Source organism: Lutjanus erythropterus, chromosome 10, assembly GCF_056507025.1.
Source record: "Lutjanus erythropterus isolate fLutEry1 chromosome 10, fLutEry1.hap2, whole genome shotgun sequence".
Classification (NCBI taxonomy): domain Eukaryota; kingdom Metazoa; phylum Chordata; class Actinopteri; order Lutjaniformes; family Lutjanidae; genus Lutjanus; species Lutjanus erythropterus.
In genome coordinates this window covers 13,463,288-13,487,076 of record NC_139326.1, presented here as the reverse complement: position 1 = coordinate 13,487,076, position 23,789 = coordinate 13,463,288, and the positions used below count along the sequence as shown (strand labels likewise).

The window sequence follows — 23,789 nt, the reverse complement described above, 5'->3', positions numbered from 1 at the left end:
TTGGATGGCTGGTTCAGAATAAACTTATTTAGCGTTAATGTCGAGCTTTCTGTCCAGGGATGAGGTTCGGGAGGGGGGGGGGGGGGGATTCTTCTTCCTCCTCCTCCTCCTCCTCCTCCTCCTCCTCCTGTGTCCCTCCATGTGTTCAGGCAGGCTGAAGGAAAGGGCACAGTGACGTCACGCAGGGCTGGTCTTGCCGTTTATTAGCCAGAGGAGCCAAGTGCCAGGTTGCAAGAGCTTCACACTGCAGCTCTGTCCGGCGGCAGAGAGGGGATGTCCTACTAACTAACTCCACCAACAAACTTTCTAGAAACTCAGTCAACAGACAAAAACACTGACTGACTGACTGACAAAAGTGTCGCAACTCGCCTCACTCCTGCTTTAATGAAACTTTAGCTGCTTGTTTTGAAGTGAAACAGAGGTCTGCACAGTCCGCACATCCACTCTGATCTCTTTTTGAATGAGCCGCCGGGTCACGCTTGCGTAGTTTTTCTTTTCACGATTTTATTTTAATTTTCACGTTGGGATAAAGTTTTTCTTTATCATTTAAGACTCGTGATGGCTGTCCTGTCACTAGCGTTACTTCTTGTAGGATTTGTATTGACTTCAGCTGACAAGGTAAGTGTCTGTATCGCTTTTTAGTTGCCTCATTTGTGCGCAATATTGCCTCTAATAGGAAACAAATCCAGCTTTAAAGTCGACACAGCAACTTTTTTTTTTTAATGTGTCTCCAAACTTTCACGTTTGTGTGAAAAGGCACACTGCTTCCTCTGTGAAATACATGTTGACACTGCACACGCATGAGTTTAGTGTGTTACATAAGACGCGTAAAATAGAGGCATTTTTGTTAAATTTTTACAAGCCTACAGTAAACTGCTGCAGGGCGGTAGTGTTGCTGCTGCTGGACATCTCAGCCCCTCAGATCATGATTTCCTTCTGGCTTGTACCGCATTTAACGAGTTTTTTCTTTCCTCTTACAGGCTGGTGAAGTAGATAGAGAGGGTAAGTCCTTTTTTGGTTTCATTTTGTTCATAATTAGAAGTGAAGTGTGAGAAACTTGTGGAGATTTTCCTCTACACGCTGATAAAAAGTCAAGAGAGTAACCTTGGTGCACTGAGATCAAAGTGGGAGGGGAGCTTGTGTGTGTGTGAGGAGCTCTGTAATACACCCCCTCTCCTCCTCTACCCTCTGCTACCACCCCACCATTCCCCCTAAACACACACACACACATACACACACACAAATACACAGTCCTCCAGCGCACACACACACACACACACACTTATATTACATGAGCGAACCGCTTCAAGGGCTTTGTTATACAGGAAAGAAAATTCCACTTCTAAATCCTGCACATCTGTTATCCATTCTGAGGTTAAGAAACAAGTGAGCTGCAACAGTGTCCACGTAGGATCCTTTTACACCCGCCGTTATCTTCTGAACACCTCAAGGGCCCTCACACAGCAAGATGACAGCTGCCAATTGGACCGCGGTTGGCCTTTGTGGTTGCCCGTCGCCTGTACTTTGCCACTGTCGGCTCCTCTTGGCCATTATCAGCCTTGTAAAACAGTTATTTCGCCCTTTTAGTGTGGTTTCGCTTAAATTTTCACCTCCGACTTTCCTTCTTCCATGAGTTAGAGTCAATGGGCCTCATGCAAGAACTGCTTGTGCCAACAGATTTCAAAAGAAGAGTAAAAACCCATTGTATGAGTTATGAACAGACTTACTTCTGTTACATGGGAACTTATGCATATGGAAATTATTGTGTAATATCCTCTCATCTCTCTCTGTCAGTGTATCAGTTCAGTGTTAAACAATCCAGTATGACAGAAAATGAAAACATCGATCTGTGTCATTATCTTTAAGATACGCTTGTATTTTGAAATTCCCATGACATGTCAATATCACGGATGTCTGGAAGAGTTCAGTCATAAAATTTCAATTTAATTCCACCTTTTGAGTTGACATAAATGTAACTGAATGTTTTAAATATAGAGATGACATCCTGTTATATCGATTGCAGGCCCATAAATTCAGTTCAATCAAAACTGTATTGTGGCAGAGTTTGTGACTTTAGCAGATAGTGTATCATTCAAATAATCAATATAATATTGTATCGTGATGAAACTTGTGATTTACACCCCTAGTTTTAAGGTCCAGATGGTGTGATTTTCCATACTGTTAAAAATACAGATGTTCCTCTTTCTACTAAACTGATATGGATATGCTGTATTGAGGTGATACACTGTAGTGTGTGCCACACACCACCAGGGGTTAGTCTCTATGCTGCTGGACAAAGCAGCACAGCTGAGCTGAGAAACATCTGGGAGAAAAAGTTAAAGGACTCATGAGTAAAAAAAAAAAGAAAAAAAAGATGCCTCAGCTTGTTTTTTGAGGTTAGTTGTGATGAGCAGGTGAAGGTGAGCAGTGAAGTTGTTGGTCTGACAGTAAATGTACAGTTAGATTTGAGTTTGTCAGTAAATAAAAACTGCAGCTTCTCAAGACCAAAGCAAAGCTCCTGACTGTGATTTGTGTCTGGCTTGCGGGAAAAGCGGCGCTATGATGATCCTCTCTGCCTATGTTGAGGGAGTGCTTTCTGCAATTGAAGTTGAGCCATTGCACACAAGTTTTACACAAATATTTTCATCATAGCGTATACTCTGGTAAAATGTCAGGATTTTTTGGTATTTATGTCTTTGTTTGATAGGGACAGCTGAAGATATGATAGGAAAACGGGTAGAGAGACAGGGGATGACATGCAGCAAATGGGCCACCGGTGGGAACTGAACCAGCGTCCAGTTTGGGACGGTTGTTCATGAACTTTTTCCGGCTTCTGAAGGGCTGCGTGACTGAAAAAGTTTTGGAACCACTGATTTAAGCTTATAATGAGCCTAATCATATTCATGGTGGCATACAAATGGCCGGTTTCTTTGTTTTGTCTTGGTTTAAGTCTTTGTGATGTGTTCAAGTTCACAAGTTTTCATGCTGAGGAGGTGCATCAGGCAGTCTTTGTCAGTGCTAGTCCTTTGAGGTAAGCGTTGTGGGTACTCATTTTCAGATCAGTTCATTAACAGAACTTTAAAACAGCTACTGGCTGATATCACACTGCAGTATAGATATAGAAATATATTTTTTGCTGGTTTGATAACATAAGCTGCTGGAGTCAGTTCAGATTCCTACAATAAATTTAGTGTCAGACCCTCGCAATCAAAGAACCAAAGAATTGTGTCTTTGGAGAGCTGCCGTTTTGTGCCCATGTTCAACAATCACACAGATGGACAAATCCATCATAGCAGAGGCAGAGAGACCGATCTCTACACTCACAGTAGCAGAAAATAGACTGGAGCGCTGTACTTATACTGAGAGTTGCCACTTTTGCTTTTGCTCTTGGACTCCACACTGGCTCTGCAAAACCAGCCCACAAGCTTTGCTTTGCTGAGTGCTGTCGAGGCTGAATGGACATTTGCAAAAGACCATTCAATCAGCCTTTAATCAAGCAATGCTATGATTAATTGATTATTCATCTAGTCTATAAAATGTCAAAAATTGAGGAAAATGCTCATCATTCAAATTCCTTCTTTTGTCTAACCAACAGTCCAAATCCAAAAGACTCAATCAACTAAACAACACAGTCACGTAATTGTTGCAGGTCTTGTTAGAAGTGACCACATGCTGGTGCATCAAAAATTAATCACATACTCCTCAGCTTACGGCATAAATCTGTCAAATAAACAAACAAGCAAACAAATTAATGTACAGGGCTGATGGCTATAGCTCAGACAAATAGGGCTCTGCTTCACTCCTGTCATTTGTATCTGATACTAATGTCTCCCCTGATGGTGTGTTGTGTTATAACTACAACAATTAAGTGCATACCTTATGTGGCTCCCGAGCAAATCAAAAGCCATTTGTTCATAAATTGGAAATGTTCCTTTCAGTGTGCACAGGCACAGCTTATTAAAGAACATATATTATTTAAGAAGCTCCCTTTAGTGCATCATATTTGATTTCAATTGCTTTTAGATGGATTTTATTGACTTATGTAACCATGGAGGTCAATGGAGACAGAAGCTTGCTATGCAAACTTTTCTGGCCTTGCCTTTTCACTTTGGCAGAATATGTCACTTTGAATAGACTCAGAAAAAATGAAGGATACTCCCAACTGCCCTCTGAAATAACTTTATAGCATTCAAGTGTAGAATCGCCTTTTCTTTCTTTGTGTTTTTGTCTGTGCTCCTCTCACTGTTTTGAAGTGGGTGAAACTCGGTTGGAAGATGTGATGTTATGTAATTTAATGCGCCAATCAGAGTTTAGCAATGTTTGAATGAAAAAGTGTGCAGTTGTGGGTTTGTTTGTGTACATATGTTGCCACTGTCAGTCAAATCTGATCAAAAAACTGTTACACAGTCCAGATGAAGCTTTAGCTTTGAATAGAGTTTTTGAGTGATTTATGAGTTATAAGTGATATAAGTGATAAAGTTGTAACTCCTCTTAAGAGTTCAGCTCTGGTTGATTTGGCAAAACTTGTCGTTACTATTACGTTACTATTAAGTTTAATACGACGGCCAAACTCCTTCAGCAGCTGCTTTCTCAGAAAAACAACACAAGTGCAGTTTATGTTTGCAGAGAAACCAAACAAACTCACATTAATGTAATAAATAATTGCAACTGTAATGTGATTTCATGCTGCACACAGCAGGAGTAGTTTTTCACACAACAGCTGGACATTACTTGTTCTATTGCTTTTTTGTAAAAATTGAAATGATCCACTAATGAAAATTACCTTAATTTTGTTTTGTAGATGCATTTTTGATAAAAGACTGCTATCTGCCCACAGTGACAATACACATAGCATTTCCTGTGACTGTTTCACAGTAAAAGTCATTCTGTGTTGTGTGATATTTTATTTTGTCAATATCACCCAGCTCTGCTGTTCGGTAGTTTAATCTACAGCATTGCATCATATTGTATGTCTAATAGTAATATCAAATAATCAGATGTTTGCACTATTTGAGAATTAACAATACGTTACTTTAGAGAAAATGTGTATATAGAAATATTTTGTCTTGCCTAAAAATATTGAGATATTATTTCTAAGCCGTGTCGCCCAGCCCTACTCAGACACAGTGTAAAGAGTGTGAACAGTGAACTGTTAAGCTGTTATCTGTGACATGAAATTGCTCTGGATTACATCCATGCATCGTTTTCCTATGAATCCCATCATGCTTGGGTTGGTAATTTGAATCCAATTTGGCGGACTCCGCTGCTACAGATCAAATCTACCATATAGAGAGATAACTACTAAATGTAAAATGCATTTAATGGCTATTGCAAAAATGGGTCGGCCATAAATTGCATCAAAATGGTTTTTGGGTTTATGAATATTTTAAAGGTGCAGATAGCAATGCTGGATAGAGATAGTTGATTGCTGAGTCTCAATCCCAGGTCAGCAAATATTGACGCTTTGGGAATGAGACTCAACAATCAACTATTTTACAACCTGTGATTTGCCAAAGTCTCGCATCATGGGCTGGATTTTCTAAAGCCTGAAACCGGAGCCAAATCTTTTAGAGCAGAAGTCTCGTTTTCTCTCAGACTACTTGAATTACATTATGCTTAAAGGGTATTATGGAACTTTTACCGAATGACTCCAAAAATAAGATGCCTAATCCAGCTTTAAGGATTATAACTTGAATAAATGATAACTAAAGATGTTGTTTACAGACTCTTGACTGTTGCTAAGATTTGAAGTTTTCAGGAGCGTTAAGAAAACATCCAAATGCACCTGTGCTGTAGGTCTGAATGAAGTAGCAGAACACACAGAAATGCTCTTTTTCTTCTTCTAAGTAGCAGAGATTGGCTTGGGATTGGCCCCGGGCCTCCTGAGGATTAAGCAGTGAAACCCCACTCTTCAAATACTCACTAATGAACAGCACTGATTCTACACTCCTCTTTGACCCATTTGACTCTATAGCTTTTTTTTTATCCCTTAAGGATTTGTCACACCAGCTTTCTCACAGAAAGCAAGCTTGGGGGAAATATGTTTTATCCAACTGTACATCAGTCCTGCACATGTTGCACAACCTTTTCACATATCAGTATCAAAAACAACAACAACTCATTCACGTTTGCAGAAATAGTGAAGTTAACTGGATGTAACTTTGTGGTATTTCTCCTGTAAAAAAAAAGGCCTTTGATGTTTTTGCATGTTCGAAACCAGACATGCGCCTGCAGTTTGCTTTGGTTGTGGAGTTGACATAAGTTCGATGTTTCCATAACTGTGTCAAAGTCAGCGTGATCAAGTGGCTTTTGTCGCCCACAGATTAATGTGTGTTATTATCATCAAATGGGCTGAATGACATCTGCATGTTTCCTCTGAAAAGCTTGTTTTTAAATCACACTTGTCAAGAGCATGCAAACTATGATTTGTAAAGCATGTCATTTCCTCAGACATGTAATTTGAGTTTCACCATCGACACCTGTTTAAATGTTTTCTAGTCAAAACCTACAAGATAATTACTAGGTTTTGGTGTTCGTGTTACATTTTTTTCCAACCAAAATCAACCAAAAAATTTTGAATGTGTCTGCCGTTGCACACATTTGGAAAAGCAAACCGAGCCAGGGTGGAAATTTCCTTTAAACTTAGTGTTTCAAGGCCTACACGTTTCCTTGTAAAATTAAGTTTACCACAAATTAGTCAGTGAACAAGGGCCTGAGGGTAAATGAAGCGCTATGCCAAGACGATACTGAATACCATCCAGTACAGGATGCATATTTTTGTGCTAGGCATTTGCTTTGGACACGTTAAAAGCAGCAACAGCTTATCAAGGACTTTTGGAAGGAGGGTTTCTCTTCTCTACGCTCTCTAACAAAACGCTTCAACCTGTAGTTGCATCATTAGGTCTAAAAGCATCATGGCTTCAAGCAGTCATTGGCATCACTCTTGATGAAAATCTGTCTGTGCCAATCTGTTTTGAAGAAATAGGATGTGATAAAACAAAGAAATACCAGCCTTAGTATTTTCAAAGGCTGTCATGGGTGCCATTGCAGAGGCTCTGGCAAGGAAACGCAGGGTCTTCAAGAAAAACCATAGGCCGTGTGTTAATTAGTGGACAGAACATCTGTGTCTGAAAAGTGAAACCAATGTGGAAGTGTTTTAAACCTGCATTCTTTCTAATGGTCAGCAGGGGGTGACCCCACCGGCCGCACAAAAAGAAGTCCAATAGTATGCTAGAGTCAGAGCACCAAACTGTTGATGATATTTTTCAAGGTTTGTCAAATACAAATCCTGCCTCAAAGAAAATGTTAGGTGCTTTATATTGCCTTCACATCACAGGAAATTTTGAGTTTGGAAAATAAGACTGAAAATATGTTTGCAGTTATTATACAAATGTTCAGTGTGTCGTTAATGTTTCTTGTCATTGTGTTGTTTTACAGGCCAGCTGAGGAGCCGGCTGAGGGAATATGGCCTCGTCACTCCCTTCAGCACCGACTCTCACGGACACTACCTGTCTCACCTGCTCTCTGCCACTCACAAGCAGCGCGTCAAGAGGGAAGTGTTTTCTTCTGATGAATCTGACCAGAAACTTTTCTTCAACATCTCCGCCTTCGGGAAGGAGTTCCACCTCCGCCTGCGCCCGAACAACAGGCTGGTGGCGCCGGGCGCTATGGTGGAGTGGCACGATGAGGTTGAAGGCTTCGTGAACATCAGCTACAGCACTGGTGACGATGTCGCGGGTGAAAACCAGACTGAACCCACCAATGGGACAGAGAGGATACTGCGTCGCGAGCTGCTAAAGACAGACTGCACCTTTATCGGTGACATCACAGACGTCCCCGGGGCTGCGGTTGCCATTAACAACTGTGACGGACTGGTAAGTCCTCTCCATCCATAAAGCTCCTCGCTCCCCCACCCCCTCAACCCTGTCTTTTCATTACAAAATTGCCATGACCTTATCAACTGACACTAATGGATTTAAGATGTCCGTAACTCCTGAGGTTAGACTTTCTTTACGTCAGCACTCGGCATTTTTACTGCACATTGTTCTTGGAGATATTCTTCAGGCAGGCAGACGGAATAGCTTTTTGTACAGAGGTTTGTCACGGGTGAGTGGCCAACCATTACACCCACAAACCCAACGTATTTTCCCTCCAACCTCTTCCCAACATAAAACACGAATTCCCTTTGTGCTCCACAAAAGTCTGCAGTCCTATCCTCCCCATCACCCCTCATAAAACACTTGAGCAGTAATTGAGGGATGACCCGGGCCAAAATCTCCCAGAGTAGGCCAACGAAACATCTCTGCACCCAAGGAAAAGACTCAGTAAGCTAAACCCAAATACCTTCAGATGAAGTTCTCTGCTCAACACGCTGCAGACTGAAAAAGCAACACAAACGGATGTACTAACTCATGATTCCTGGTAGGCATTCAGAATCAACATGTCAAAAAAAAAGTTGGCTTTACTTAATGAGTATGTTATTAACAGCAATTCTGCTGAGAATTTGAACCAACAATTAATTTGTCCTACTAAAACAAGTACTGTCTGTAGCCACATATTGCTCAATTGTGGTTTATTCCCTAAGAGGAAACAGGTGTGCTGCTTCTGCACTGAATGTCTCCTGTACTGTAACGTGTTTGTTTCCCCCAAAACAGAGTCAGGAATTGATAATAAAAAGTAAAATGGTCACATCATGTCAGAAACATTTATGCTAAAAACAGACAAATCTGAAGCCTTTGTCGGAGCACTGAACACTGACGTGCATTTCTCTCCTATGCGATGAAGGATGTGCCCCAGCATGATGTCAGCAATCAAGCTGACATCAAGCTGTGTTCAGCACAATAAAATATGACTCTTTTTGTATTTTATGGCCACACTAGAGTCAGGGTTCCAGGAATGACAACATGTCAGATCATCAGATGGATTGCTACGATTGCAAAGCCTCTGTACATCCATCTATGGTTCCTTCAGGATGAATCCTAATGACTAACATTATACAGTGACTCACCACCAGCAGCCCAAATTCATTATTTATCCAGTGTAATATCTGTATATCTCTCAGATGAAATGGCCAGAACTTTGTGCAGACTTTTGCAATTCCAAGTTGATGAATCCCACTGTACCGACTTTGGTGACATGTTTGTGTTTGAGTGAAATATCTTTGGCATTATCAGCTGGATTGTCATGAAACCTGATGCACACGTTCACATTCCTGAGAGGATGAATTGTACTAAATGTCGTGATCATGTGACTTTTCATTAGCTGAAACTACGACGCCAACTAAGAAATCTGGCTTATATAACAGTGTTTTCCTGTCAGAAAATGGTGACAATATTCTGAATATAGCATGCACTTGAGCTGATTTTGATTTTTTTTTAGGAGAACCTTCTTTTAAATGGCTAAAATATCTTTGTTGCTGACGTCATCCGCAGCTGTCAGCCGTGCTGGTTCCTGTCTGCGTCTCCTAACTGGAATCTACTGTAGGTAATACAGTGACTATTGATAAATACCTCATGCAACCCTACTTCAAATAACCAAACTGTCCCTTTAAAGATTTTGGATGACAGTGGAGGTGTATGGTATGAAGGTATGACCTACATCAGGCTGTGGCTGCATAGACAATATTTGTTATTAGCTGTAACAGACCAGTAGAGTTTTGGATTGTACTGGTGCTGCTTCTATAAAGGTATAACATGCTCACTGCTGCACATCAAAAAGTAGCACTTCCTTCCAGACCACTTAAAACAGTGACACATCGATATGAGGAGAAAGCCTCAGGGATTTCATCTTAAATCATTGTGAATAATGATGGCAAAGCCGGGCTGTCTGAATTCTCTTAGACGCGTGTGTCTATAAGTGTGTGTGTGTGTGTGTGTGTGTGTGTGTCTTCGGCATTTGATTCTCAGAGGATTGCCAAACTGTGCTCGGCACGGGTACACTTTATCCCATCCACATTACAACACAACACACAACAAGGCACCACACGTAGAGAGAGTGATTCTCACAGGCAGGCGGGTGTGGAGTTTTGATTGTGTTGCTGGCTGGTAAAAACTCAACCAAGTGCGTGATATTGACAGGAGTTTTTTTTTTTCAAGGTTGTGGGAGGAGAATTTCTGGAGAGAATAGGCTGACGTCCTTGGAAAGTCTGAACAAGTTGATTCACAATGAAAAATGCTGACAGTTGTTTTTTTTTTGTATCCCATAAAACTTGAGTCTACCATCACTTGATGTCAGTCAAACAACAGACAATAAGCAGATTCAAAATAAGAGCTCTAGACAATATAAATCAAAATCTACTGTAAATAATCTACTATTGTAAATGACTATGAAAGTGGTACATTTATACATAAAAAAGTCAATCACATATATGTAAATAAGAGCTAATGAGAGCTACTGTAAATGCACCTTAAGCGTCTGTCTTTAATAAATTGTACTAAAAGGATTATAAAGGTTTATAAAGATGTTTGGAGTTCTTCAGGAAGCTCTTAGGCAACCTAAAAGTAAAACTCTGATTGGTTGCAAAATTACCACCCCAATTCCAAAAAGTGCCGATGGCATCGTACTGTTATATTTGTGAAGACCCCATTAATGTTGAAAAGTACATAAAGATTTTGAGGCAACATACGCTGCCATCCAGACGTCTTTTTCAGAAATATCTATCTATCTATTTCAGCCAGAAAATGCCAAGACGTGTTACAACAGTGTGTCTTTGTAGTGAAAGAGTTCAGTTACTAGACTGATCCGCCTGCAGCCCAGACCTGTCTCCTATTGAAAATGTGTGGTGCTTTATGAAGCGCAAAATATGACAATGGACTGATGAGCCCTTGAAGTCATTTATCAGGCAAGATTAGGAAAGAATTTCACTTTCAGAACTTCAACTACAATTAGTGTCTTCAGCTCCCAAACATTTAGAGTGTGTTGTGCTAGTAACATATTTCGTGGTTTAAGTCTTAAACAGTGTGGGAGTGAAGGAAGAATAAAGAAAGTGGCGTCGGCCTGAATGAGAGATGACTTAAATGGTAAATGAGTCTTTTCCTGTCTTTAAAGAGCCCATGAAACGGGCTGTTGAAGTTCCTGGTAAACATCATCATCTTCAGTGGTGACCTCATGCTTCCTCAATAGATGAATCATTTGGTCTATGAAATGCTACATAAAAAAAAAGAAGCCACAGTTTCCCTGAATCCACATTGACATCTGTATAATGGTTGTTCTTTACAACTTAAAGTCCACAGCAGCTTATTTTCTGTCTATCAAATAATCGATTGATCATCATGGACTCTGTTGTCCCACCTCAACAGTCTATTAAAATAAAGAAGAAAGAATACCATTCATCATAGTCAGTGTATTACCTACAGTAGATGGTGGTTGACACAACGCCAGTTTGGAGAAGCAGAGAGGGGCGCCGGCACAGAAGTTAACAAATGAACTCTTATGGATGAGGTCAGCATTTATCCACTTAAAATGGTCAACCTAAAACAAAAATAGTATCAGTTTAAGTGTGCATTATGTGTAGAATATTTTTCATTGCTTTAATTTGCCATCAGACAGCCTTTTCTGACGGGAAACTGCTGTTATGTTAGCCAAATATTGTTCTTACCAAACCAACCAAACTCCACTGGCAATTTTACCCAATTTTACACAGCAGAACACAGGAGTCGCTGATCTACCATTGCCTCTTTCTGTGAGTTGTTTGTGTTATTGTTTGACTCTCACAATAAGACAAAGCAACTGTCATGTTCTGCAAGCTACAATTCTCATTTTGCCTATGGAGCTTTGTTGTTTTGAGGGAGAATAATATTTAGCTTATATGATATAGCATACAATTAAACATATACTGTTTTATTTAGGTGGCTAAAATGTCTTTATTTGCTGACCCCGTCCACAGCACTACATTGCTTATCTTCTGTGCTGGTTCTCCTGTCTGCTTCTCCAAACTAGGGGCTTGTTGACAGGCATTTACTGTTGGTAACACACTGTCTGTTGATTAGTACCTCATGCAACCGTATATCAAATCATCTGAATTATCCTCTTAACAACTCAAAGCTGCTCATCAGAGTTTCAGTTTTTGTCAACTTTGCCCCAGGATAACACCAAAGCCTCTGCGGCATCCCAGTAAGAGCAGGTTATTTCGAATCAGATATATAATGTCTTTGACTTCCTTTGATTAATCTGAAAATAGTTTTGTAATAACTGCTGACGTCTGACAGACGGCTCTGTACAGAGGCAATTAAAGGAACTTTTATATTTCTCAGCTATATGACCTTAGGGGGAGGATATAGGAGAGACAAAAGAAAGAAAAGAACCTGAATTAAAACTCACAGTATGACTCATGTAATGTTCAGGTTTAAATGCACTATTAAGTCTTATTTTTTTGCCCCCTGTGGACTCTGCTACTGAGAACTGCTAATACTATACTGAATATCAATCAGTACATTCATTTTTCATTGGACACAAATTGTATAGGACCCAGGCCTATATTGCTATTTATCCATTTATATTTTATTGGTGTGCGTTGCAGAGTTTTGGAAATGTCGGTCTTTCTGCAATAGAATCTACTGGAACTACTTTCTTTTCAACAAGAAAGAAAGTAGATCCTACGTGAAACTGCTCACAACAGGGTGTGTAGATTATCCTGAGAAAGTGGGTCATGATTTTTGGAAAGACATGTCAGATGTATTTTTTTTTTGGTGCTTTGAGCACCACCGCCACATGCCATTTAATCCCATTGAAGTGAAGGTAGATGTTTCTATGGACGACATCCCCAAAACTGTGCTGCTTACACTGAAAAAAATCTAGATGGATACTTAGCGCAACAGGTCAGGGGAAAAATATGCACTTTTGGTTTTGGGGTGGACTGTCCCTTTAAATGTTTTGACTCAGTTCCACATCAAGTATCAAGTCTTTAGAGGGCAGTAAATGATGTGTGTCATCATATTCGCGGCCGCAGGGAGGAAAATAAGTGATATGCTGGAGAGGAAGTGAAACTATTGAGCTACTTGTGTATAGACTAATTAATTTTATCATGAAAGGCTAATTTCTCTCATCTCAATTTTGAGTTTTCTCCTTTTTATTCTAGTGCCAGCAGCTTCAACTGAAAAGTGCATGTGTATTGTGCAGATCCTCATTATATTGTTAATTATTCATTATAGTTTGGCAGAATTCGAAAGGCAAAACAACACAACACACAATATTGCATTTTTTCATTATTTATGGCTCATCAACTCGAGTCTCCTCAGCGTTTTGCAATCAACCCTCAAGTCAAGTCGAGTTTCCAGGCATTTCAGTCTCAGCTAAGTCAAGTCTCACAGCACACGTCTGATATTGATCATTTTGTCATATAGACTATCTGCCTATAAATCTCAGCCTACGGAAATGTCTTTTTTTTTACCTAAAGCCTTCCTTCATCAGATTTCCACACAAAGAAAGCAACGTGCACATTCTCCTCAGAGTTACGTTATAAAATCCCAATGCACCATGGAGCATCTTGTGGAACAGACTAGAGTCAAGCGTCCCTCAATCTCTCTCAATCTGATTCTCAGCACATTGTAGGACATCGGAGTTCATATGTGAAAATGGGTTAAATTGAACCACAAGTCCTCATTTATGCAACTCAAGTCCTCGAATCTACAGTTCTGGCCCAGAATAATGAGTTGAGATAAAAAACAAACAACAAAACAATATTTAAATCCACAGACTGAGACAGCAAGTCCCCCAGCAGAAGAGCAAAAAGGCCAGGTCACCAGGAAGTGGCAGAACTGCATCTTGGTAACTAGTGGCCATTTCACTGCAACTGGCAAGGTAACTGCTAGCCAGCTGGACCAGTGCTTGTCAGTCTCAGTCACAGTTTCTTTCTCCGCGCTGTGCTGTTTACTCCCCAAACAGACACATCAGAATTATTAGGTCACCAGGGCATTCGTATTGAGCATAATAAATACTAGGCAGCAATTTTGACATTTAATAGGATTTAATAAACACAACCATGTGTCTAACCACATCTCTTCTGAACAGGTAGGTGTTTTTCCTGCTAGGCACTAGGCCTGCCGCACCTCCACCGGTGCCCACTCGTTAGCTGCAGGGTCATCAGCTGGGGACCACCGCTCATAGATGTTTCGCCCCTTAGCCCAGAACATCTCCTGGTGGCGGGGCAGTGAACAGGGACGTCTCCCTGACACCCCCTGCAGCTAACCTTCTTCAGGAGATGCTCGCTCCCCATGTTTTGTCGCGCCTTCTCAGCCAAAGCCAAAAGCTAGCTTTCTCGGCCTCCTCTGATACGTCCCTGGTTGCCTTGTGTAATTTGGCTCCCTGTAGCCCCAGGTCTCGTAGTAGGCGTGTTACTGAGTTGCCAACAAAGCCTCTTGCACCCACTTCCACTGGATAGATTTTTGCTTTCCATCCGCTTTCTCTGCACTCCATGACGAGGTCGGTGTACTTTGCCCTCTTCTTTTCATGGGCTGTTTCCAACCCCTCTTCCCAGGGCACTGTTAGCTCCACCAGCAGAACAGATTTTTCCTCAGAGGTCCATAGCACCATGTCTGGCCGCAGTGTGGTATCACAAATTTCCCTGGGAAAATGGAGCTGCCTGCCCAGGTCCACCAACATCTTCCACTCCGACCCTGGCGTCAGGAGCTTGGCCGCTGGTCTCCTGTTGGTCTTGGTTCCTGCCTCCCCTTGCCTGAGGAAGTGGACCCTTGGCTTGCTCCCTGCTGGGGCTAACCCTAACCCTGCCTGCCTCTTGTCTTCTTTCCTCCACCACCTCTGCCAGTTTCCTGAGCACTTGGTCATGTCGCCATTTGAACCGACCCTATGACAGTGCGGTTTTACATCCCGATAGACTGTGCTGAAGGGAGGCATTGATGGTCCCACAGAGGTCGCAGGATTGCTCTGTCCCAAACCACTGATGGAGATTGCGAGGGCATGGTAGGGTGTCGTAGGTTGCCCTGATGATGAAGCTGAGTCGAGCCTGTGGCAGTTTCCACATGTCTGCCCAACTGATCGCTTGACTCGCGACACCCTCCCACGTTGTCCAGCGCCCGTGCTGCCCTTGTCCCACAGCCTGTACTCGGTACTCTTCCTGCTGCATTCTGGTGATCTCGGCTGCAACCAGGTCCTTCCTCTCTTTTTTATTCGCTCTGGACCATGGGGTGAGTGGTTGACCCCATCTGAGGCCTGCCCGTCCTGTCTGGACCCTGCCTACCACTTCCTGGTGCTGCAGTCTGCTCACCGCCTTCTGCACCTCATCCTCAGCCCTCCATCTCCTTCCAGTCACCACATGGACCTGTGACTCACTTATCGCCTTGTCAGAGGAATCCCTTAGGTCCATCACCAGCCCTGCCTTCTCCTGCTTGTACCCCAGGGTGACAGTTTTCAGGGGCAGATGGAGTGAATTCCATCCGTAGAGGCCTGCTGCTGAAAAACACTGTGGGAGTCCTAGCCACTTGCGGATGAAGGAGTTTGCCTTGGCGTCCATCCTGCTTACAGTTGATGAGGCAACTTCACACAGCTTCAGAGGCCACATTATCCTTGGGTACAGAGTGAAGTTGTAACGCCACATCTTGTACTTTCCCGGCAGCTGGCATGAGTCGATCTTTGACAGGCCTGCTGAGAGCTGCTGAAGGATGGTCTTCCCCATCTCCTTGTCTGAAAGACTAGCTGTATACTGACGTCCCAGGCTTCGGATAGGCTGGTCTGCAATGCGGGGGATGTTTTCCCCGCCAATGGTGAAAACATTTAATAATTAATAATTTAATAATTTAAAACGCAACCCTGGCCTCTAAATGTCCGTCCATGTTGCTTGGCCTCTACCTTAAAGGTTCCAGGATTTTATATCATTTAATTCACTAGAGTTTTATTGAAGAGAGGAAAAGCTCTACAATGAGAGTGGGACTATATGTTTGTGTTCTTTTTACAAGGATAAATTTTCATTTATTCACTGCAGAACTCGAGAGTCTTATTTGCCTCTCTTTGTTGTGCTCCGCATTAATGTTTTATCATTCAGCAGTATTTGAATGTCAAAGCCACCGACAGTGAATTCACAGAGGGGTTAATATCAAAACCCAAACCTCAAAACCACTTTCCAAACTTAACAACTGCATCACCTCTGTGTGAACTCTGATTATAATCTCTAAAAATATTACAATGGCAGTGTCAAGCACATGTCCTCCACAAAGATAATGCCAGTCCGACCTGCAAGTCCCTCCTCTGCACTGCAGGATTTGGCCATTTCCTTTGGAGCAGGAGGAAGCAGTTCATCACTTGGGCAGATTCAGTGTCTCCAGGACATTTATATTTGAACCTTGCAGGAGATTCGGGTCTGAGAGCGGCCACACAGGATGTGAGAGTCTTGCTTTGTAAATGCTGTTGTGACAGGCTGTCACTTTGAAGACGCCAATGGCCATCAAAGGGTCAGACGCTTTGCCCACTGGAGGGCTGATTTGAAAAGACTGCAGCTTCACTTTTCTTTAAAAACACTCAAAATATGAGATGAAAAAACAATCATTAATGCAAAAATCTGAATGTTGTGGCATTTTGCAGCTCAAATACCTCTGCGTCACTTTAACACAACCAGACTTTTAAAATGTTTGTGCTAAAATCAGTGAAACGATCAACACACTCTTTTTATAAATAAAATACTGTAATTTTTCAGTAAAAGTAAAGGGTCAAAATGACAGAAAACTTAAATAAAGTTTTAGATGAAGTCTGATTTTAAAAATACTATGACAGCTCAAACACTCTGTGGTTGAGCCATTTCTTCTGTTTTTTACTTACTGAAAATGGACTCTGGCCATTTGAATCCTCGCTTTCTATTACTGGAAGTATTTTTTGAGCTGTCAGCATCACCAGAGAACTTCATTTCCTGTAAATTGTGATCATAATGCCTTGTCTTGGCAGGAAACAACAAATATGACACGCTGGGACACAAAATCTGGGCAGTAATCATCTTCCTTCTACAGGAAGTACATACAACACACTAATACAACACTCAGTGATGTATAATTCAGGTAAAATCTGATTTTAAAACTACTGCCAGCAGCTTAAATGATCTTTAGGGTGACCATTTCATCTTTGGTGGGAAGTCAGTAGCTTATTTATTCTTTTTCTCCTAAGTTTTCTGTTTACTCTTTCTTTTGGAGGAAAACATGAATTGTCAACATCATTAGAGGACTTAATTTACTGTCTTTTACCTTAAAAAAATGGTTATTTTAGGTAAAAGTAATTGAAAACCAGAACTTTACTAGAGTATAGTACTATACAATTATAAATATATAATGAAGAGCCTAGAATATACCAGTACTGTACTTCACTAGTACCAGAGGTTTTCAGAGTGGGTTCAAGAGATAGTTTAGACATAGAGAGGTTTGGGGGAATTTCAAAGTTTTTTCCCACTCTCCCAGAGTCAGAAACTAATGATTGCCTTTGGACAGACCTTTTCTATTTATTTGATGGACCCTTAAGTTATGTAAAACAGCAATACTAGGCTATTGGTGAGTTTCTATGGGATCAAATGACATAATCATGATTCCATAGACATCCAGAAAATGAGCAAAATGAAGGAAAGGAAAGCTTTGTCAGACTTTAACAGCCCCTGCTATAGTACTATCCAACTCTAAACTCAAATTTCAGTTCTATACTCTGTACCTTTACTGATTTCTTGCTGGTCAAATGTGGGACATGGCCCTCCTTCTTCCTGACAGTGTTTGCAGCCTAAATGCAAAGCATGCTCCACTGCATAACCCGAGATCAAACACCCACCAAACCAGTGGTTGCTGATGAAAAAGCCTGTTGTTGAGGGCCAGTGGTCTTTGATCTCAAGTGGTAGCCCTAGCCCTCACTAGGTGTGTGTTTTACTGTTTCTTAATTATAGCCAGGCTGCTGTCTGGAAGAATTTACTGGAGCAGGCAGCCAGGCAGGCAGGCAGGCAGGCAGGCAGGCTGACTGCTATATGCTTATGAGGCAGATACTTCCTCCGCTTCAGCAGCAGCAGCAGCGGCGTGGGGGTGAAGTGAGGGTGATCTTTGCTGACCTGTATGGGAGACAGCCTTCATGTTGCATGCATGTCAGAGGAGCCAGGAAGAGGGGTTTCTTGATAAAGACAGATGAAATATATCAGGGCTCAGCTCTGTTTTCTTTACATCTAATGTGTGGAGCAGAGTCTGTCAGGGTCGCAGCACATTCAGATATAATGCAGAGCAGAGTCTGTCTGCCCAGTAGCCCATTTATTTGTCATGTTCACTCCAGTGATTTGTGAAAAGAAGTTTGGAACAAAACCTTTTTTTGCCCAACGCTTGGCCACACTTTAAAAGTCTGACTTCTTGAGCAAGCGGAAGCCTTCAGTAACTCTTAGTATATTTAGCTTAATTCTAGTACAAGACCCAAAAGAGATTTGGTGTCTCTCTGGGACCCAAACTTACAAAAATACATCATGAATTACCAAAACATCTGCATTTATAAACAGATAAAGAACACAATAAACCATGGATTTAAAAATGTTTATACATTTTATTTTATTATACAAGTACATCACAGCAATAATTAAATCTGCTGAGCGTAATGTTCAGTTTCTCATCACTTTATGATGGCTTTGCATTTTCCAGTGAAACAGAAATGGATACAGAAAGTGTTGAGCTTATACTAAAATATTATAGTGATGGCCCACATTTCCCATCATGCTTGGACTCAGTAGTCTGTTATGTGTTAAGTTTGTTTTATGTTCTAAAATGCTAATGTTAGTTTTTGTAAGTGTTTTTGCACCATGTTGTGTTCATGGTGGTTTATGTTGGTAGCCCCGCTGTCGTTCTTGTGCTGGTTCATAGTTTTAACCATTAGTGATGTTGTTTTTAGATTTTTAACAGGATTTCTGAGTTCTTGCCCCCCGTGTTTAATGTCATTTAAGGGTTGTTGTCGATGAGAGTTTCTTGAACTTATCTTAACTGAACATCTCTTGTACTCATTTTTGGAGTACACTTGATCAACAGTGTGCAGGATTTTTTCAGTTCTCTCACAGTCAAGAGTTTATGATCTAAATGTATCTGTATAAGACCTGCTGGAGAGCAGCTACGCTTCAGTAGATTAATTTGTACATAAAATGTTCAAGGATTAATTACACTAATGGACTACGAGATTGTTTCACAGGTAAGAAGATTGCACATTTTTTATGTTTCAGCTGCTTTTTAAGAGTCTGGTGTGTAAGATTTACAGAGGTTTATTAATGGGATATGGCAGAAATGGAATATAATACCCATGAGCATGTTTTCATGTGTCATCAATAGCTGTGTTTCCGTTCTCTTAGAATGAAAACAAACCTGCTGGTCTGGTCATTACATGTTCTTATTCATGTAAATTTGTATAAAACCAGCAGCCTGAGAAAGTTGTACATGAAGCTGGGGGCCAACAGGCTGAATAGTGGGGAGTAACAGCTTTACATGGTCAAGATAATCATAAGCTTTTCTGAAAGATCTTCTAAAGTACTCATTAATACTTTTTATTCATATTTTCTGAATGTTGAGATTGCAAAAATAATGACATGCAAATAGATACATGTTCATCATGATGGCCTTCTTTGAATTTCCTCTGATATTTGCATAAAAAAGAAAGATGCTGGCATTTAGGTCTCTGATAAAATGAAAGTCTTGATCTCAGTGATTTGTCACAGCAGCAGACTCTCTTGTTTGTGAACCACTGCAGCTTTGTGTGGTTCAGAAACTCTCTTTGGAGCTTATTAAAGATTGATTTAACTGTTACAGATTCAAAAACATTTAATCCTGTAGTACCATTTTTTTCTATTTTGAGCACGTAAAGGCCAAAGATCAGACACACAAGCTGTTTGTCCAAAAACTTTAAAACATGGACCGTCTTTTCAACTTTGTCAGTGTCTTTAGAAATATGCACTCTGTGAAAGCATTCGCTTCCGTTTATGGGATATAATGACAGTGTCTGTTCCTTTGAAACACACCTGGTCTGTGTGTGTAGGTTTTTGTGAAAATACAGTAGTTTTATAAGTACAGTGTGCAGTGAGTCTTTTTCACGTGGATGAAACATACAGCACACAGCAAAAAAAAAAAAAAAAAAAAAAGGATTAGAACAAACAACGAAAGAATGTGACTGACCTCGAGATGTCAGAAGTGGATGTATACTGTATCATTCCCATCCTCCTCCTCCTCCTCCTCCTCCTCCTCCTCCTCCTCCTCCTCCTCCCCTAACATGACTCTCAGTTCATGCCTGGCCTCTCCTCATGTGCTCACAGGGTTCCCTTGTCACAGAGTTGATGGTTCACATACTGCAGATATTTTATTGTGGAGTCGTTACCCTGAAAGGCAAAGAGGGGAAGCTTCTCATGACTGATGTATTTTTGGACTTAAGGACTCAGGACATAATCTCTGTGTCTGTTTCTTCTCCAGCAATGCAGAGCAGGGAAGATGATCAAGCAGGGCGAATTAATGATCTGTTTCTACAACTGATCTGAAATGGGTAACTCCCTTGTGCTGTTATAAATGATATAAACGACTTCACAGCCTCGGGCCTAAAAAACCATCAAACTCATTCAAATAGACAGCCTTTGGATATAAAGATTGAAATATGTTAAGTGACCAGTGAGTTTGAATTAAGATTTTTCACTGAAGCAGGGCTGGTGCTAATTTATTATTCTGGCTCACTCTTAATATGTCATCTGGGATGTTACACACATCTGGCGCCAGCAATGTTGGAATACATCCAAAACTGATCGCACTTACGGAGCTTTAAATGCATTATGATGAATCCTAAATGTCATTTAAAGCTATAATGTGTAACATTTCTGCATTAAAATGTCTAATATTGCTCGACATATGTTCTATATTTTGTTGAGTTGTGAACTTACATCATCCCAAATTGTTTGTGCCAAGAAACCAAAGACACTGCCATCAACCTCAGCTGTTCTTTATGCTTAGTGCTAATACAATAAGTCAGTGAACATAGTAAATATTATACCTGCCAACATCAGCATGTTAACATCGTTATTATGAGTATGATAGCATGCTGACATTAGCATTTAGTCAAAGTGCCAGTGTGCCTACGTGCAGACCCACACAGCTGCAAACATGGCTGTAGATTGTTGTCCATAAGATGAATTATGCAGTTTGTCACACTCATTGTTTATATGGAGGCAGATGAAGGCTTTGTTGGCTCGGTATCAACTGTGTGAAGTCTGATCTGAATCTGATCTTCTATTTGTTGTAAGTCATTGTGGCTGTCAGCTGTTTAAAACATACCATAAACAGTAGAACCAGAGTTTGTTGATGTGTGAGATAAAAGGGATTGTAAACTGGTGGAGATTTTTTTTTGTACTATAGTATCTATACTTTTAATATCTGCTTGTGTTAGGCCAGTGTGGGTAATGTTTGCGACCAGTAATCAGGATTGCTTTATGGCAGTATTGCATTCAAAGGATTTAACTTTATCACGTCAGAGTAAAGTTGACCCTTTGGATATAAATGTCATCACCTCATCATTTTATCCTATTAGATATTTGTGTGATTTTGTCATAAGTCATGGCCAACAACTTTTTTTTATTGAGGTCTCCATGACCTTTGACTTTTGACCACCAAAATGTGGAAATTCCCTCAAGGTGTTTTTGAGATGCCACAGTCACAAGAAAGTGATGACCTGAAAGCATAATTCTTCAAGCCACAGCTGTCACCAGTGTGGAGCCATAAAAAAATATTTTTCAAGTTCTTTTCTTTAAAATAGTGAATCAGCATACAGTCATGGATGTGCCCAAAAAAATGAGGCTGATTGGTTCAGCAGTATTTGAGATTTGCAGCAGACAAGCTAAAGATCCTTTGATCATGCAAGTGATCTCATGATTCCATCCAGGCTTAAAACTGGTGGGGATGATAATTATCAGACTGGTCTAGCTGCAGGGATTTATTAATAAAGGACTTAAATTGGGACCAGCAGCGACCCAAAAAAGAAAAGGAGAGTGACATCCCTCCTTATTGTCATTGCATCGCTGACAGATTATGAATTGCGCTTTCAAATAGAAATCTGTTTGATTTGTGGTTGTATATTCATGTGGCTCAGAACTGCAAACAGGTTTTTCCAATCCCTGCTGATTACGGAACATCAGATCTGTGTCACATGTGAGAGGAAAGAAAAAAATCTGACTTTTGCTCTGTGGACTCCAGCATGAAGTACAACTATGTGCCATGAAGTACCAGCTTTTATTTCATCTTGACAAACAAACTGTGAGCTGCCTGGAAATGCCTTAAAGCAACCATGAAATACTGCTTTAGCCTCCCTCATTTGTTTCCATGAAGCAGGACAGCTGGAACAAAAACCTCCTCTTAGCCTGTGTTGCATGAAGGAGGATTTTTTTTTTCTTCAGCAGGCCTTGGCAGACGGACAGACCGATCGACTGACAGATACAGACAGACAAAGATAGAGTTGACCTGACAGTAGCACCAACTGGATGTCTGACTGTTGATATTAACCTTTACTTCGCCGGTGGCTCTGCAAAACTTGGACACCTCTTAATGTGTGTCATGTTGCATAATCACCTCTGCCAGCCAAAAAGGGTGAGGCACTGCTGTGTCTGTGGCATGTGAGACTCGCAAGTGTAAACACACTGCAGGCCTGATGGGTAATGCATCAGCTAGAGTATCCTTTCAGAGCAAAAGCCCTGCCTGTTTAGTGGACATTTTAGCTGGAACTCTTCTCCTGACCCCTTCGCTGTCAGTCCATCCAGCCAGCTTAGCGCCTCCCTCCTCAAACTCCTCGGGCAAGACTCGCCTCGGAGGAAACGTTTACAACGCTGAGATTCATGGAGAGTGACAAAATGAGCAAATAAGATATGTTAATGTTTTGCTAAGAGCTACGTGTGTTCAGTGGCCTAAACTTTTGGCCTCAGAGACATAAAAGAGCATTCTGGACGCGCACAGCTCCTGACATATCTGGAGCTGCCGTGGAGAAAAAAAAGCAAAGAAAATATCCTATTTGATTAGAAAAAGAAAGTGAGCCAGTTCCTCTTTGCAGCGAACTGTAGTCGGGCACAAGAGTTTTATTCACTAATAGTTCTTAATGTTCCTTGTTGACTTAGCCAAGGCTTGTTGCAGAGGCTTGACCCCAGAGCTGTTTGGGTATATGGTTTGAGGTACAGGAGGGGAGGCACACCAAGATATGCAAAGCCAAGCTATTTCTTCCAAGTTTTCTCCTCAGCAGGCGAGGCTTCAGTCCAGTGTGTACTGCAGGGGTGCTTTTATTGATATTTATGTGTTGAAACATTTTTAATCATGACCTATATAAACTTAAGAGGAGCCCACATTTTCTGTTGTCGTTACAGACGGACATTGAGGGCCATTCACTGGCGCGAGGTTTTATTTAAAGTCAAGTGTGGACTCCTCACCGCCTCCTCAAAGCCGTCTGTAAATGTTTGCTCTGTTTGGTGGAGTGGCACAAAAAAGCTGAGCTGAAATAAATTCTTATATTGTTTCTCAAAGTGCAGCCTGTTTCATCCTTCTCTGCCCTGCACTTTTATCAGAAAAACTCTTTTTTATTTCAATTCATTACATGTAGACTCCTTGTTATTGACTTTCTAATATTTCTTTCTTCTCAGTAAACACTTGAAGGCAACAAAATCTGTTTAAATAGACAGTATTAAATATAGGGTTGTAATGGCTATTGATTGTCAGTTTGTTACCTCCAGTAGATGGCGGTTGGCATGGCCCCAGCTTGGAGAAGCAGAGGAGCACCAGCATGAAAGCTAACCAATGAACTGCTATGGAAAGGATTTTTTAAAAGGAATAGTTTGGATTCATTGA

General features: G+C 41.0%; 1 protein-coding gene across 2 annotated transcripts in view; it reads left to right on the top strand.

The window, feature by feature from the left end:
* Nucleotides 1-243: 243 nt before the first annotated feature.
* Nucleotides 244-23,789, top strand: part of adamts3 (ADAM metallopeptidase with thrombospondin type 1 motif, 3) — a 149,807-nt gene continuing 126,261 nt past the window's right edge. For both annotated transcript variants that reach the window (XM_084728256.1, XM_084728255.1), the window contains exons 1-3: nucleotides 244-618; nucleotides 981-1,002; nucleotides 7,438-7,874. In XM_084728256.1, the coding sequence (XP_084584382.1) occupies nucleotides 559-618; nucleotides 981-1,002; nucleotides 7,438-7,874 (519 nt within the window). In that variant the 5' untranslated portion in view covers nucleotides 244-558. The remainder of the gene's footprint in view (nucleotides 619-980; nucleotides 1,003-7,437; nucleotides 7,875-23,789) is intronic.